Source organism: Cynoglossus semilaevis, chromosome 19 (genome assembly GCF_000523025.1).
Source record: "Cynoglossus semilaevis isolate Cse_v1.0 chromosome 19, Cse_v1.0, whole genome shotgun sequence".
NCBI classification, from domain to species: Eukaryota; Metazoa; Chordata; class Actinopteri; order Pleuronectiformes; family Cynoglossidae; genus Cynoglossus; species Cynoglossus semilaevis.
Window position 1 is genome coordinate 170,232 of NC_024325.1, and position 18,352 is coordinate 188,583.

Here is an 18,352-nt window from a genome sequence, read left to right on the forward strand (position 1 = left end):
ATATATATACATATGCGGTATATCAAAAGACTATGAAAAAGATTCTCATCTCACTAGTCTCAGTGTTTGCTGAGTGTAAATGTCCCTGTGCCAAGGGAGGGATTAACCATATTTGCTTTACCCAGTGCAATGCAACACTTTGTCTGCTGATATTTTTTCCCCGGAATATTCCTCATTTAGCATTTAAAAAGCACAAAACCCATCGTTTTTATGTTCAGCTTATTTGTATAATACTTCTGTCAAAATGCATTTTAGTAGCCAATCATCTTGGTAGCAAATTGTTTACATTGCACCATTTATTGATATAATATGTAATGACCAGTAATTTTGGAAGAGAGTAAGAGAAAGAACAAGACAATCCATTTTCTTCTTTTCCGACTGTAAACCTTTCATTTTCCTCCCATGTCTATCGCAAATAAGGGATTTTTTGGAGATACCTGATTATTTTCCGAACGTAACAACGTTCGACTTGGTGTTTTTTGATAACAGACAGATTCACGTTCAGAACACATTGGCAAATCTCCACCACTATTGGCTGTGTTAGCGCACACATTTCCTATGTTATCTAAATGAACTGGCCACTTTGACACATTTGATTTAGTGCCTCCGTCCTGGGAAAATATTGGGAGAGCTGTTTTCCCAGTTTACTGATGAGAATTGTTAAAGCTGATATATGTTACGAAGACCGCTTTTTGACAGCACCCAACAGACCCTAGATAAAAAATCTGATTATCCCTTGTGGGAAGGACTGCTACCTGGCAGCAGCGCATCACCTTGACCCGGCACTTCTGAACCTCACACACCGGGCTTCGTGATGATTCGTCAGAGACTTGATTAATGCTTTAATTACGGACTGCGTCTCACTCTCCCGCTGTCAATTATTCTTGCTCGGCTTGCTTCTTGTCTGCCATTCACCTTATCCAGCTGGAACTGTAACCTGTGTGGGACTTGAAATGAGCTATGAATCCCACACCAACTCCAATTATCTCCATTGTTCTCCAGATCCACAGCTGTGAGGCGTAATGATGCCTTCGCACTTCAGATACACTTTTTTGTTTTTTTTTTTTTTACACTTATCTCCTGCATTGAAATGCACTGACAGTCAGCACTCTACAAATGCTTCGTTGGATGTGAGACATCAGATGTTTATGGAATGCATGGAAATCTAAATGGAAAACCAAACTCATGTCCAATGTCATCAATAATAATACATTTTCTGTAGATATCCAAAAAACCAAGAGGAGTATCGTGTACGGCACGTGTCTCAAACTCAAGGTCGGGGGCCAAATTCGGCCCAGCAAGTCATTCTGTATGGCCCGTGGTTGTTACACAGAGCGTTGGACAATATTTGTAACTTGAACAAATGTATAAATATGTTACGGAGCAGTTACATCTACACAGTCTTCCGTTTACAACCCGCCCCTTCAAGGGGAACTGTATTACTGACTGTGAAAAGAGATTCTTCTTTTGGCGTTGTTAAAGGAATCCATTTGACTGTACAACGCAACCGCAAATGTGTGCCAAAATAACGAGGTTGGGCGCGAAAAATTGACATTTTGGTGTTTTTTTTTTTTTGCATCTCTGCAGAAATAAATCCATGTGTTACCTGTGGCTGACATATTTTCAAAAACATAGTCAAAAAAAAAAAAAAGTTAGTTAGTTCCCCAACCTGCGCATGAATCAAAGTCTGATATGATGGCGCGAGTAAAGATACAAAACATAAAAATAAAAAAAAAGTAGTGTTTTGTCGTCATGACAAACGGACCTCATGACAGTACGATACGAACATCCTTAACCCTCGTGCGGTCCTTAGGGTCTAGGTGAGTCATCTAGACCAAATGTGCCTTTGAGTGTGTCGGTGTGTGAACATGTGTGCTCCTGGCTTGTGCCAACTTTTCCTCATATTCATTAATACTCATATTCTGGGACAACATGAAAATCACTGCAAGGACGAAGGGTGTGCACAAAAATGCGAAGGACAGCGGGAGGGTTAAAGAAGGACACCGTGCTGTTGGCTCAACCCAATGGTTTCTTTTGGGTTTTTTTTTTTTCTACTGACAGAGCTGTATCTCTTCCCTCATGAAGAAGGCGTTTTGCAGTCTGGTTCATCTGAATTTCAAGCAAAACCGCTGCGGGCGGCAAAAAAAAAATAAAAAAAAAATAGAAAAAATAGAATACTCCACAACTGTTTACCTCTTCAGATTCAGCGATTCTTTCAGATGAATCCGTCGCCCATACCTTCGTCAGAACTAACTCCCGCGCGGTAACCTGTGACAGGCTACATCACTTCCCAATTCCTGGGAGCGGAGCTGTCAGAACCAGGAAAAGGGTGGCTGTGCCGTGATCCCCGCATACATGTTTATGAGCTGGGACTCCGAGAGGGGATAAAAAAAAAAAGGGGGATAAAAATATATAGGGAGAGCAAAAGATAGGAAAAAGGAATCCTACAAAGTTATAGGAAGCGCAGACCGGAGCGAAACTACAAACCTGCTTGACAGCATGGAGGCATGAACCCCATTTCTGAGATCAGGAGTGACACTGCGGAAATCTGCAACGGTTAGACATGACTCTGAAGTAGGTTGGCGTTGATATCGGCCTAATGTTCCAGTTTCACTCATGGTGAGCGGTTAGCTTCCCCGCCTGTTGTATTCGCAGGACACTCGGAGACTTAAAGCGTATGTAGTGTTTCGGGGTCTATCACTGAACAACTGACCCTCAGGGCAAGGGAGAAGCACTTATTTCTGGGACACTTTACGCTGGAGAGATTGGTAATTGGTTCACTGGGTGGATGCAACATAAACTGTGAGACGCCTGGAGAACACAGTGTGCTCTGTCTAGGAAGATTTTCCTTTTTTTTTTTTTTTTTCTCTTTAGTTTTAATAGTCCCTTTAAGCATCTTAGTGCTCCACATTTTAGCCACGCCAACAGAATGGCTTCGGGTGGAGTGAAAACGAACCAGTCAGCATTTTGCTCCAGGTTTAAATATAAATATATCAACTGCTGCAATGAGTTTTTTTTATAAATCATTCCAATAATATATAAATGTCAGGGATAAGTGGTTGATAATTGTGTAACGTTAAGCCAGCTATACATCATTAGGGATAAGTGGTTGATAATTGTGTAACTTTAAGCCAGCTATACATCATTTTGGAAATTTTTTTGTTTTTTTTTGTTTAATAAAGAACTATTAATACTCTTGCCGTGTGAATACCACATTAAGCAGAACTGACAAATGTTAGGCAGCATGCCCTGTATTTTGACTTTCTTGAAATAAATAACTACAAACCTGGCCTTGGATCACAGGCTTTTCCTCCTGAAGGCTAATGTGAAAGCTCGGTCTGAAGACGGTATTTTTCTGCTCAGTCCACTTTGAACAGAATGAACTGAATCTTCTGGACGTCATCTCAGTGACCAGGGTCCTCACAACGGGTTTGCATTTTGTCTCAGAATCAGAGTATGAGGAAAAGTTAAACTAGGAGGAAACTCTAGGTGGTGAAAATTTTTTTACACAACAAAATGTCCATTCCTTTGGTTCCATGTCTTTGTCGTCGTTACAGATGAGTCTGTTGAAGTTCCCTGAATTTTCTAACATCAGGGAAACTTTCTTCTTTGTTTCTAAAAAAAAAAATCCCTTCAGGATTACTTACTTCTCTTTTGAAAACTGACCTAGAAAACTGCTCCTATTTCCCAGCTCAACACTCAAGGAACAAACTCGACACCGTCTCAACTTAGATAGCCTGGACTCACCCGCACCAGAAAACAGTGATGAACGCTGACCTACTGGAGATTTGTCTTCCCCGCTCTTCATCGGACCTCACCTCTGTCCTCAAAACCCCTAAAATACCGGAGTCTTTAGAAGTCGTTAGAATAACTCATGCCACGGCACATCGCACAATTACGCGGTCTACAAAACCGGTGCGAGTCTCTGCCTGGTGAGTGGAGCAGCACTTGTTATAAAATAAACTCAGTTATCTCTCTCTCTCCTTTTACTTACTCCCAGATGGTGGCATCCCTTTGGAGATTGGTTAGGACTTCAAGCAATTTAAAGAATCCCTCCTTCTTTTTTTTTTTCCAGCCCATATCTAAAGCCTTTATATTTCATGCAGCATTGTGTGAATAACCATTGTTGTGTTCCTCTAAATCTCTTCCCTGCTTAACATGCCCCGGAGATCCCGGTGTGACGTTGCATACACTAGCTATGCAGATGAGGAAAACAAGTCAGTGTTCAAATAAAATAAAAAGGACGTTTCAACCTAGTTTTTGAAAATGAACATTGTCTTGAAATGCTGTGATCCCGATTCTTTTTTTTTTAAGACTTGGAATTATGTCGGCGAATATTAAAAACCGAGCACGTTTTGCAGCACTCAAACATCGCCAAGGTTGCTGATTGTCTGCATGGATTTTCTTTTAGTAAAAAAACACAGACTCTTGGAATTTCTGCAGTTAGGCAGTCTCACCACGTTGTGTTTGTTACCCTCAGTTCTATCTATATGACGCTGCCTCCAAAACAACAAATCTGGGCCATCTTCCAATTGAAGCGTCATTATGCACGAGATATGGAAAAGGTCAGAGGTGACGGGAGAGATGGTTCGAGTCACTGCTGTGAGAATAACAGCGTGTCTCACTAACAGAGAAAGCGACTTACTTGAATTGGCTCAACAAACGGACGAGGCCAGTACAGATGTGTAGCAGGTTCGTTCATTGGTTTGATTACAATGTATAGAGATCATAGAAAGTCAATACCTCAGGACAGTGGCGGCCTCAAAAAATTAGAGGGAAGAAAAAAAAAAACTATTATAACTATTTGTCCCGAACCATTCAACACGTAAACTGCTGTAATCGTTGGGTTTTCACGTTTTGGATGGTACCTGAATGCACCGCGTGTGACAGATGCAACCTGAGCATGATGATCTTTAAGCTAGTGCGTATCTAGCCGGGTGCAAAATGGCCAATTTTTTTGACAAGACATAGTCCAGAGAAAAAAAAAAAAAAAAAAAAAAAGATATTTGTTATATTGTACTGAGCTGTAGACCCTACGGTTGTATTTTATTTACTTTTTGTCTCAACAGATCTGAAAGGGCTTGACGTACCATTACGTTAAATAAAAGCAGGGGTGGCCTACAAGAGTGTGAGGTGGTGCAGGACAACAGCTGGGACGGCAAGAAAATGGTTTAAAATCCCAGAAAGGTTCAGTGCAGGGGCATACATTTTAATACCAGGTTTTCAGCCGGGATCCTCTAATAATTAATCACAATGAAAGACAGGTAGACAGATACATTCAACAAGACCTCGTGGATCGTATTGAAGCAGTTGCGAGTTATGTGCTTAAGAAGTATAGCAACAACAACAACAACAAAAAAAAAAAAACAACAACCTGCTAAGGATGAACATTTTTGGAGAAAGTGTAACTGAGCAGGAGAAGCTTCGTGGTTTTAAGTTAAAATGTACTAGGTTTAAGTAATATAGCCCCACTATTTGAGAAGTACTTCTCTAAAGGCAAGTGTTTAAATGACAATTTTGACCCTGACTGTCAACCGATGATTTTCAGATGTGCGTTTGTGTGTAGGAAAATATTTCGTATTTTTTTTCATGACGAAGGCGGCGGAAAGTGGCTGTGGAACAGTGTGAAAAAACCTTTCCACAAGTGGAATTCTTTGGCTCGTGAAGACACCACCAGCTATGGCCACTGGCTCCTGCAGTTTGCATCTGATTCATGATGTTGCCAAGCAGCAGAATGTGAAGAGAATAAAAGACTGGGTCGAGAATAGTGTCCTGTGAGACCCCAAAGGTGATATCTGCCAAAAAAGATAAAGCACTGTCTATTGTGGCGATATGAGGGAGAGTGAATACTCTCTCACAAAGCCAGTTAAGCACAGTATTTTCCACATACTATAGCTTCAGCACTGGGCGAAAGGGCTGTAGTGAATAACTGTATGGTCCAGTGTCAGGCTCTGTCTACGAAACAATACTAACATCACAGCGCTAAGAATATCCCAATTTATTGAGTCCAAAAAAAAAACAAACTCATTCCTTCTTGAACTCACACTCCATGTTGCAGAGTACGGAACACGTTCCCTTAACCCAGTGGTTCTCGATTCTTTTCTGTCATGCGCCCCCTGGTGGACAGAAATGTTTTCACCCCCTCTCCCCACCGCGCCCCCTGGTGGACAGAAATGTTTTCAGCCCCCCTCCCCACCGATATATTTTTATCTGTACAAACCACTGTATGAGTTGCTGCCACCTAGTGACTGGAGGCTTGTTAGCATTCAAGCATTAACGGTTTGTGAAATACTGCCTTAACCAGAGGTTTGATTGACAATGTTATCAGCACTGGACTTATACAACACGTTACATGTTATATGTTACCTTTCCTATTTATTTCTCTGATTTTTTTACATTTTCAGACCTACTGACAACACGGCTGACCTACTGGGGAGATAAACAAATGCTTAATTCATGATGTTCTTCAGACCCGACATGTGATTTTTGCATTGTTAAAACCCTCACATATTCTAACTCAGGATTTACTTTTTGAGAACATAGATGTTTCACAATAGATATACCATATTTTTCGGAGTATAAGGCGCACTTAAAATCCTTTAATTTTCTCAAAAATCAACAGGGCGCCTTATGTATTACTTCTGGCTGCGCTTACTGACCTCGAACCGATTTCATAAAGCCAAACCACACAGCGCGTCACGCATGACGGCACACAACCGAAGCACACTGGGAGCCAACGATGACATTTAACTCTGTTATCACAATTAGAAGATGCTCAACGACAATTGTTACAGTATGGTTGTGTAACCCAAAATCCGTCATGCCTCCAAACACCCGAAGACTCTACGTTGTGTTTTTGTATTGACGGTGTGTGATGTGATGCAGAAGGACCTTTTTTTTATTTCTCCCTTTTTAATCGATGCAGGCAAAACAAACACTCTCTCTGGAAAAACAACATCTGAACTTCTAATAGTGACTCCACGCGGGCCCATCTCACCGATATTGTCAAAACCAAAGTGAAGCAAACTAATTCGGGGCTTGCCATCATTCCGGATGGATTAACCACAGAATTCCAACCGCTAAACATTGGTGTTACCAGGGCGTTCGGAGTTAAATTGCGAGCTTCGTGGGAGCATTAGATGATCACACATTCACCAAGACGAGTTACGTCACTATCTGCTAACGGATCGTGGATGTCTCACACATTCACCAAGACGAGTTACGTCTCTATCTGCAAATGGATCGTGGATGTCTGGGCTAAGGTATCAGTCTCAAATGTCACCTGAGCTTTCACGAAGGCCGGAATCAAAACTAATTAACAGTAACGAGAAAGACTCGGATAATGACGGGAGGGATCGTGGCATGCTTGATTGTTCTGCTTAATTGTTTCGCTGAGTGTTTTGTTTTTGCTTAATGCGTCTTATGACTTGGTGCGCCTTATGTATGAAAATAGACCCGTTCATTGATCTTGCGCCTTACAATTCAGTGTGCCTTATGGTCCAAAAATGACGGGTACTCATTTGATTTTACAGAGCGTGGTTCAAGGGGAGAAAGACGTCAGACGTCGTTCAACTGATGTGTGAGTTTCTGAGTCCGACAGCAGCTGCTGCGGAGAGATGAAGAAATAAGAAGGACCCCTGGGTGAAAGCATAAAAACTTAACTCGGTTTTCTCAAAAGCACCAATCTTGCTGTGTCATCCAGTTTGACAAGCCAGCCTGGTATGGAGCCACACAAACCACGCGGTGCTCGCGGCTGTCAGTTAAAGCTGCATGATCAAGTATGTCAAATGCTACACAGAGTTCTAAGGCCCAAAACCAAAATGTGTTTCCAGCATATATTGTACATCTAATAGGACTCAACCAACCGAACAAATCACTTTGCTCTGAAAACACAAAGCTACTTACAGCTCCCAGTGTATAAGAGCAGAATGGGAGGCAGGGCTTTCAGCCACCCGGCTCCTCACCCTTGAAACTAGCTGCCAGAGCGGGTTCATGAGGCTGACACCATCATTTTTGTTCAAAGTTAAATGCGTTCGTTTTGACAAATACTATTCATAGGTTCGGCTCAGGTAAACCCAAGTTATCTCTTAGTTATACTGCTATAGGCCAAGACTGCTGGGGGAACTCCCATGACGCACTGAGAACTCCCTCTCCCCCACTCTTCTAAGAAACACATATACAGTAAATGAATTAGCGTTATGACAGTAACAGTAATATTCTTTCTTGTCACTCCCTTCACCTAGGAGGTGTTTAGGAGGATCGTTTTGATTTGAATTTTAAAACAGTTTTCGCTATACAAATGAAACCGAGTAGGTTTTTTATATTTTGTTTTTATATTTTTTCCATACATTTTTTTTATATTTTGAGAATCATTTTTTTGTTTTCCCCCAAACCTTTTTTTAGAGAAAAATACATAAAAATCAGAGTAGAAAAAGAAGCATTTTTTTTCAATTACGTTCAATATGAGCAAAGAGTCCCTGCAGAATCATCAGTGTTCAGTATTCAGTTATTGCAGACTCTGGTCTCTGGGCTCAGCTGCCACAAGAAGGCTGAAGTACTCTTGTGGATAAATAGCTTTGTATATGATCATAATGACAAAACACTCAAATGCCATGTTCTGGACATGAACTTTAGAATGACATTACTGTGGGAAGGAAAGGGCATGGACTTGTGTTGTGTTACAAGTCTTATCGGAGTATAATTGAGCGCATTCATTCTTCACTTAACTCGTTAAAAACAAACAGCGTGGTCTTTTATAGCAGCGGTTAACCACTATTGCCGAAATTGTACTGCACTTCTATTATATTTATAGATCTGGTTGAGTTAAGTAGTAGTCTGGAAATTCAATAGCAATTATGAAATCATAGAACAGTCAAGTAGAAAGAACGAATGACTCCCATCATTGGTAGTATTTCGCTTTTCATACTACCTCCACTGACTGCACGTCGGCGGTCGTGACGAACCTTCGCTTAACAGTGTTTGTCAAATAAAAGCCGAGCCAGTTGAAGACTAACGACCTGTCGAGACTGTGATGACTCACGGTGCCGGTCTTCGTCAGAGAGACAGAGACAGATAGAGAGAGAGAGAGAGAGTAATACTTACCATATCTGTATCTGACACTGGCCCAAAACTTGTCACAAAGATGTTTGTCGTAACTTCTGTCACGCTCTCTAAGAAAAGAGACAAAAAGGAAAGAGCTTGTCAAAGTCACGTCTGTGTACCAAAAAGAATTGCTTTTGCTTTTCATCTGCATTCTCTCAGCTGATTGTTTGTGTACACGCCAGCGATGTTTACCTGATGACATTTACCGAGGCTGTCTCATTTACATACCAAAGGATTTTTCTCAGACTTGAAATATGTCTGGTCTTGTCTTGTCTTCCTGTTCAGTACTTGGATTATCTCAAATCTCTAATTCAATTGAATAAAAACAGTAATACTTACATTTTCACAAAGAAAATAATGGACTGGACGGTTAATACAATGCAATACAATATACAGTAGTGCGGTATCAATATGAGTACCATATTTTCCGGACTATAAGTCGCACTTTTATTTCATCCTTTAGCTGGGTTTGCGACTTATATCTTAAAATCACGTTTGTTATTTTCACACTGACAGCCGCTAGAGGGCACTGGTGCGACATATACATGTTTTTTTTTCTCTTCTTCTTCTTCATTATGCATTTTTTGGCTGATGCGTCTCATACTCCGAAGCGACTTGTAGTCCAGGAAATACGGTATTTGTAGTAGTAATAGTAGTAGCTGTAGTATTAACAATTCTACTACTACTACTTACTCCGAAGCGACTTGTAGTCCAGGAATATGGTATTTGTAGTAGTAGTAGTAGTAGCTGTAGTATTAACAATGAATCTACTAAAAGATCATAAGAAAGAGTAGAAAATAACTTTGACTTGAATGTAGTGGCGTGCAATACAAGGCAATATAAGATCGTACGTGGTTCCATTGTGTAGCGGCTATCACGTCTGCCTTACACGTTTGCCTTACACACGGAAGGTCCTGCGTTTGAGCCCAACAGGAACGACATACTAAATGGCGCCTCCAGTGGCAGCTTGAGTGGAGGGCAAAGACTCACACTTTGAATTTTCCCATTATGGGACGAATAAGGGCTTTCTGTACGTGTGGATTGGATGGGGACGAGTGTCAGCGGCGATTTGTGACAGAAGAATAGCAGCAACGTGGAAAGAGAAGATTTATGGAACAGTACTGAGACCTGCTTTTATGTGTGGTTTAGAGAAGGTGGCTCTGTTTAATAGACAAAACGCACACAGCTGCAGGTGGCAGAGATAAAGATGATGAAATTTTCACCGGTGGGAGAGGGAAGGTGGAGCATTTTGGATATAAAACGAGGAGGATTTTCTTCTTTTACATTCCCATACGTGTCACCATTACACAAACTACATGAAACGTGTGAAGTCCTGTTAAATAAGACATACCAAAAACAGGAACATCTATATATGAAATGCAGTGACTCACATGAGATAATGACACATAAAGTTGCTGTACAATGGAAATGAACTATATTTTTATGTTTGGATTTAAACTTTTTTTTTTTCCTGAATAACTTGTATTCAATCACATCGTTATGTTCAGGCTTTTAGTCAATATTCCGGCACCCCACCACTCCATTGGAAGCCAATGGAATATGGCACGCTGGATATAAGCATACCACTGCTGTAATGCTTGAATGATAACAAGCCTCCAGTCACTAGGTGGCAGCAACTCATACAGTAGTTTGTACCACCACGAGTATCTCTGGCCAGCATTGCTAACAATCTAACCCCGTAGACTTGACTTCAAGTGTATTATTCATGAGTTTCTGTAAAAAAAAAAACAACAAAAAAAAAACAAGACTTTAGTTCAGTGAAACTACAATTTGTTTTGTTAAACTTAGTTTTTTTTCTCTCCATTGCAGCATTGAGTTCGCTCTGGGCCAGGCTTCAGGCTGGGTGTGTTTGCAGAGACAACCTCCCTTTTGACCTAAAATAATTTTTGTTAGCTTGCCCCGCGAACATTTAACTGTCCCCGAGGGATGACTGGATGAGTAATGAACTGCAGCAGCTCAGCATTTAGAACGTAGGTCTGTGTGTATTTTTTTTTTTTTACTTCATTTATAACCTGACTTTTTCACTGTCGCACACTTTAATTACTTTCTGAGTTGTGGTCTGTGTGTGTGTGAAATGACAAGGCTCCTATGAGGCTTTTTTTGGTTCGTTGTATTTCCGTAAATCTGGACGTCCACTCTTTTTTGACTTGAGAGCTGCTATTTAAATGACCAGGCTAAAGTGATCTACCTGTAATGAAAATGTCAAATATATATTTACTAGGGATGTCCAATAATATCGTCCGACCAATAGAATGATGTCCAATAATATCGGCCGACCAATAGAACAATTATGTAATATCTGTAACATATATAATTTCATGTATTGTTAACGTTTTTTTTCTCTGATATTAAAAGTTTTGCTAAATATGGTAGAATTGCTTGTGGGGTCCTGGGACTTTTACTGCAGTTTTGGGGTAAAACAGCTGTGTATATCGGTATCAGCCAATATCGGAATCAAAAATTAATTGTTTGGACAATATCGGCATTTCAGATCGACAAAAGTTAATATCCGACATCTCTAATATGTAGTCATAGAAACCGAACATACTTTATAAATATATAATATATATGTATGTATATGTATATGTATATGTATATATATTTATTCTTCATCTACCTGTGCTCCCTTTGCGATCTGCTTCTAGATTGCGGTCTACTTAATAGCGACCCCTGCTGTTAATCATATTTGTTTGTGTCATTGCACGACTGATACAAAACAGAACATTAGACTCTGATATGAATTATGTTACGCAGGATGAAGACAATATTTTTTTAAATATATTTTTTTTCATCTAGTGCATGTTATGAAACTCATGATGGAACCAAATATAGGCCTTCTCAGTATTGGGCTGAGTCATCTCCTTTGGGGCAAATGTGTTAAGAAGGCTTTTGGGCCGTTGGCTAGACAAATAGGTTCCTCCCAGCAGGCGAGCAACTAGAGTGATGAGACTCTTCACGGAACGTGAATGAATCCTCAGCCCTAACTGAGTCCCGGATCTCCGAGACCCACCCACAAGTAGAGTCTCCCAACCTCCCCCAAAGTGGCCCCCTGAGAGAGGAGATCCTGTTCCACATTAATCATTCCTGTGACACAAACACGCTCACAAATACGTGCGATTATCACTACACCTAGTCAGCAGTTTGCATGGCAGTTTTATGTTGGGTACGGAAGGCGTAGCTGTATCTTTGCTTACAGAAAGGCACCAGAGCAAAGAGGACAGCTAATAGTTGCTTCAGAAAATACAACATTTTTTTTTGGCTTCTGTCATTGGATGAGCCAATAAAATACAATTTCTTACCCTTCGAAATAATATGACAATGTCAAATTCCCTAACTTTGGCTAAATCTGAGTGGGAAAAAAAAGTGTATTTCTAGGCCACATGGAATGACCTGAGGAGTCCATAACTCCTTTTGGTTTGACACATGCCTGTGTATAGATTAAACCAGCGGTCCCCAAGGATCAAGGTAATACCACGCCATTGAAGAAGAATCATTACAGTTTCAAATCTTTTACACTTTATTCTGTTAGTATCGGGGTTTGAAAGACCTATTTTTTTGATTCATTGCCCGATTATCTTTTAATGAAAAAAGTAAAGCAATATATATATATTTTAAATGAAGTAAATTAGCAAATTATCACCTACGGACCAGCATCGATCCTCGGACCAGGGGTTGAGGACCCCTGGATAAAAGTGATTATTAACGAATCAACAAGAACCAAGGCAACTTCTCATTCGGTTTTATTTTCAACTGCTACCTGTCTGTGTGTATATGTCGGTGTACCTGTACCCATCAATGTTGAAATCAATACATTGATGGGCACAGGTATTATTTATGCTGCGTTTTGTTTACTTTTTGTTACTTCAATATATCCTTCCTAACCTCTTAGAATGTTTAGGATTTTCTATTTTTACTTATTTTTGCATAATAATCCAGGTCATTTTGTTGTAATAAGGTGAAAAGCAACCAGCTGGACTGGTTCATTTTTATCATGACATTTCTCATTCAAAAGATTTAATTGACCGGATATAAATTTTAGTATTGAACTTCCAAGTGCTGAAAACCTGAATAGAAAATAATTCTGCCAAAAGCGAGCAGGTATCCACCCTCTGATCCATTTACATGGGGTTAGTTATGACTCACACAGATGAATGAGTGTTTACACCGTGTTGTTCATTACATGAGGTTTGAGTGACACCACATTGAAGAAGCTCAAAGTCAAGCCATCTCCTTTGTGGAGCGATGATTACTCCCGGTTGACGTAGATGCCTTTTTTTTACTCTCTCTCAAACCATCTGTCCTCCCTGGCAAATATATGTCTTTCTCAAAGTCTGTCCTTTGTCATTAAGGTGAAATTGACAGCTGACTCATGGCCTGCGGAGCTGGCAGTCCTAAGTTGTGGCCCATGCTTGTTAAATTGCTGTTTGATCTCCGAAATGCACATAGTCCTCAAAGCAAAGTATGGGGGGGGAAACTACATTTTCCTTGTTGACATGGTCATAGTGTTTGCAAAGATATGTTTTTAAGTTTCTAAGGCTCTAAGGCGAAATTATCCCAGGAAGCAGCAGTAGTTGTTTCTATTCTCCTCTCCTCTCCTGTCCTTTCTTTTGGTTTCGGCGAAACGCCAGTTCGGGTAGCTGCAAGTCTTCAGTCTTGAGCGTCATATAATGTTCATCGCTTTGTGGTTCAATATCCTGATTACACCGAGTGCGTTATTTAGTGAATGGTGGAGGTATAATAGCGGGAAGGTTTACGAGGGGCTGGTGCAGTGCAGTGTGATTTGGGTGGTGGTCATGGAGACTGCTGCCCGGTAATGAAGTGGACGTAGATGGATGGATGGATGGATGGATGGAGGTCAAATATCAGTTCTAGGGCAATCTTCAATATTGGGGCTCAAATCTATCCCTATGTGACCAGCAGTCGAGAAAAGCAACCTTATTTCTTCCTATCTTCAGTGGTCGGGAGATTAAACTTAAAATTAAAATAAAAGTTATATTTTCATCCTCAACCAGGTATTGTTTTCGTAAATATATATAACTATGGTTAGATGCAATTTCGCTAAAGCAGGGGCTCTCAACCCCTGGTCTGGGGACCGGTGCCGGTCCGAAGGTCATTTGGTACCAGGCTGCAGTGGGACAGTAAAAAAAAATGTACTTGAGTTTTACTAATTCACTTTATTCAAAAAGACTCCAGTCATATCCCGTCACTTTATCATTTAAAGATCTGTCACGGTTTCAAAACAACAGGTCATTTAGACTCTGATACTAACAGAATCAAGTCTAAAAGATGTTTTATTTTGAAAATGTAATAATCCTTCAACAATGGCGCGGTATTACCGGTCCGCAGTAACGGCTGATACCAGGCTGACCGGTCCTTGGTCCATAAAGGTTAGGGGACTGCTGCTCTAAAGGACACGAGAGTGTAGACGAACACGGAGAATGTGTGGATCTTTTTTTTTTTTTTTATAAAGTCACAATCATTCAAGTCTTCCGTACAAAGGAGGTTGAAACCAAGAGATTTTAAGCGATCAGAAAGAACTACAGAACCCTGTTGGATGACAAGTGAAATATCTTCTAAAAAAAAAAGCCAGTGCAGCTGTCTGTTTCTAAACTACTGAGGACTGGCATCATGTCTTCTGTGTAAGAACAAAATGATTCTGTCACTGAGTCTGACTGACTCTAACGTACTGCTCGAATTTTAAAACGAGTGTTTCAGTCAGTGCATGGATTTGTTTCTTCCTCTGCTTGTGCCAGACGTGTTTTTTTCAGGATGTTTTTTAAAGGATTACTCAGCCAGTCTTATAAATAATGTTCCAACTCTTAACTGCAACAGTTAAAATAGATATGTAGAATTAACCCTTTCATGCATGACGGTCACTACAGTGGACAGCTATTAAAATGTCATTTTCTATGATAAAGAATAGGTTTTGATGGCAGTGTTGCATATAACCCTCTACAGTGGACGCCTGAGAATCACCCAACACTGCCATACAGTGGTCAGCCTTTGCAACTGCAGAATAATTGTGTCAACATTCAAAAAGAAAATTTGGTGTATAAAAACAGAACCAAATCAGTTCTTATTTTTATGTCTAAAAACACATAAAAACATATTTGGGTTATATTATACAAAAGGAGCATCTGTGTGAACCAAGATAAATGACGTATAAAAAGTCATGCATAAAGGCCAAAATTATTTTATCATTTTCTACGCCATCTATTGGGGATATGTGGGTATTGCAGGGAAAAGGCAGAAGTATAATGATAATATAAATAAATATTATAATTTGGAAAAGTTTGGCGGGCCGAACTAACAAGCTGAATGGGCCGCATCTTGCCCCCGGGCCTTAGTTTGCTCATGCCTGCTCTAGTTAATATTTGGTGTTTCTATATATAGCGTGCAAATGTCTGTACTGCACAGGTCGGGATATGTGTATCTTTTCTTTGAGTTTGTGTGTTATATCTGTGCCGCACAAAGAGATAGACAGGCAGTGAAAATCTATGTACAATGTCTGAGCACGCAGACTCATTTTAGCTTCAGGAAGGAATATTTTGGATGAAATAGCATCAATTAAAAGGATTCGCTCTGACATATGTCCTTATGGGCCATTTCAGCATGGCTGAACAAAGACTTGGTCCCAAGGGAAAGGCAGATTTCCATTTCACTGCTCCACCAGATGACCTGACTTCAGCCCGAGCTGGGGTTTTAATGCATTGTGTTCTGTGCTATGAGTCGCTTTCCCCCTCCCCCCCCCAAGACACAATGGACATCAATACGTCTAAAATGAGCAAAGGAGGGATTATTGATGTAGCTCTGTGCAGTCGGACAGAAACATAACATTGAGAAATCATCGCCATAAATAATTACGACGGGAAAACAGTGATTAAATAGTCTGTAAAAATAAATGGCATTTCCCAACATTTAACAAAACTGCTGTTTTCGAATAAGGGTACACGTAATACACCAGACAGCATTGTGATTGAATGATATCGCAGTAGTTCTTCAGCATGATAATCTTGGTGCTGAGTCACTCAAATACAATATTTGCTATGCTCTATATCAGGCCTGGGCAAACTTTTTATCTTGTTAGGCCACACTTGTCCTAAAATTGAACAGGGGGGGACGGGGGGGAGAGGGGGCTGTTGTGTGAACCAAGATAAATGACATAAAAGTCATGCATAAAGGCTAAAATGCTTTTATCACTTTCTACGCCATTTATTGGGGAAATGTGGGTATTGCAGGAAAAATGGAGAAGTATAATGATAAAATTTACAATTTGGAAAAGTTTGGTGGGCCGGATTAAAAAGCTGAACAGGCCGCGTCCGGTCCCTGGGCCTTAGTTTCGCTCATGCCTGCTCAATAAACTATATAAAAATGTATATCTTTAGGTGTGTTCATTTTTTTGTTAGGCATCAATTGGTATTACATTTGTAGGCATTCCCTGATGTTTTTCTCGGAGTCATTGAACATATAGCATTATTTACCTCCCAGGCCTGGACGTAGCCTGTTGTCATATCCATCTAGAAGCCTGTCAAGGATCCGGGTGAAAATAGTGATGTTGTCTCTGCTATCGTCAGGGAGCGGCTCTCTGTGTCCAACTACGGCCCTGTAGCAGAAAAGTGGGGAGAAGAGGATGGATTTAAAAGCTTGAAACCACAGTGTGTGTGTGTATATACATATATATTTTATGTGTGTATATGTATATATATATATATGTATATATATGTATATATATATATATATATATATACATATATATATACATATATATACATATATATACATATATATATATATATAGTATAAGTGTTTAATTTAACACATATCTATTAATGATAATCACAGAAAGGCCGAAATCTCAACGATTGGCAGATGGCCCGTTACTTGCAGCAGGATTGTGAACCAATTACACGTGAGATAGATTTCCAGGTGGAATATCAAGTAGTAAGTGGTTGGGGGTCTTAGGGGTCCGTGGAGCTGTTTAGATGACCTCTGCTAATCATGTAGAGCTCCCATCTGACCATGGCCGTGCAAACCCATTTGAAATTAAATCGTTTCACGTATCAAATTGCCAAATCCAGTACTGCAGAAAACCTGGCTGAATCAAAGCAAGTTCTGCTCCCGTGATGAGCGGCTCTGAGACAGAAGAATAGCAGCAAAGATGAAAGGTAGAATTTATAAGACAGTAATGATCTGAGACAGAAGAATAGCAGCAAAGATGAAAGGTAGAATTCATAAGACAGTAAGGAGATCTATCTATCTATCTATCCATCCATCCATCCATCCATCCATCCATCCATCCATCCATCATCCATCCATCCATCTATCCATTCTCATAATAAAGGAACTTTGTTCTTCAGACATTTTTTTTATAAACTTCTGACTTCATTTCATGTACATTTACAATTTCATAAACCTATGACTTTATGCATACCATGTAAAAGGCCTTATATGTATAAGGCCGTAATTGTATATTATATGTTTTTTTTATCCACAATTTGGCGCTAATACTTTGTCGCAGGATAACAGGTCAAACAGTATGTTAAAAACATATTTCCCAACCCTGTGTCTCTTACAGATGGAGAACAAATCACATGCTATCAGTCATTATGGTTATTAATTTACATGTCCCATAATCCCCTGCAGAACAATACTGCGGGGGGCGGGGGGGCCGGGGGGGATGAAAAGGCTACAGTACTGTAGGTGGAACACTGATGAGTTAATGAGTAGTGTCTTTAATTAAACTCGAATCCCCGTGGGCGACTGACCTATAATATCCAAGTAATCCCCTTTTCACAAGCACTCTGATTGCGGCACAGTCGCCGGACACGCTGCTCAATAACAATGTGTGTTTTAAGAAGAAGTTTAGGGCTTTGAGGGCAAATGCAATTTTCCTTAAATGTTAATTACAGAGTAGACTGTGAATCTTGCAGCTACTTCATTTACAAATCTTTTAAGTGCGCGACGTCAAAACAACATTTTAAAAAAAGTCAGCAGACTTTTACCCTGCTGGTTTATTCAATTTATTCCATGGACTTGTCAACTGTTTGTGTTTCACTTTTTGTTTTAAAACGTGGGGGTTTAGTGTGAAGTTTTTCTTTTGGTGAATAACATAATAAGTGCAGGTTTATTTCCAAAGTGCGAAGGTGCTCAAAGAATGCAAACCAAGAAGAAAAAAAAAACCAGAAAACAGGCATCAATAAATGTACTACAACCACTACCAGAGGTGAAA

General features: G+C 40.1%; 1 protein-coding gene across 2 annotated transcripts in view; it reads right to left on the bottom strand.

Annotated features, from left to right (window-relative positions):
- Positions 1-18,352, bottom strand: part of gabra3 (gamma-aminobutyric acid type A receptor subunit alpha3) — a 74,009-nt gene that overhangs the window by 33,167 nt on the left and 22,490 nt on the right. For both annotated transcript variants that reach the window (XM_008332163.3, XM_008332162.3), the window contains exons 2-3: positions 16,605-16,726; positions 9,103-9,170 (exon numbers count right to left, since the gene is read on the bottom strand). In XM_008332163.3, coding sequence (XP_008330385.1) covers positions 9,103-9,170; positions 16,605-16,726 — 190 coding nt within the window. The remainder of the gene's footprint in view (positions 1-9,102; positions 9,171-16,604; positions 16,727-18,352) is intronic.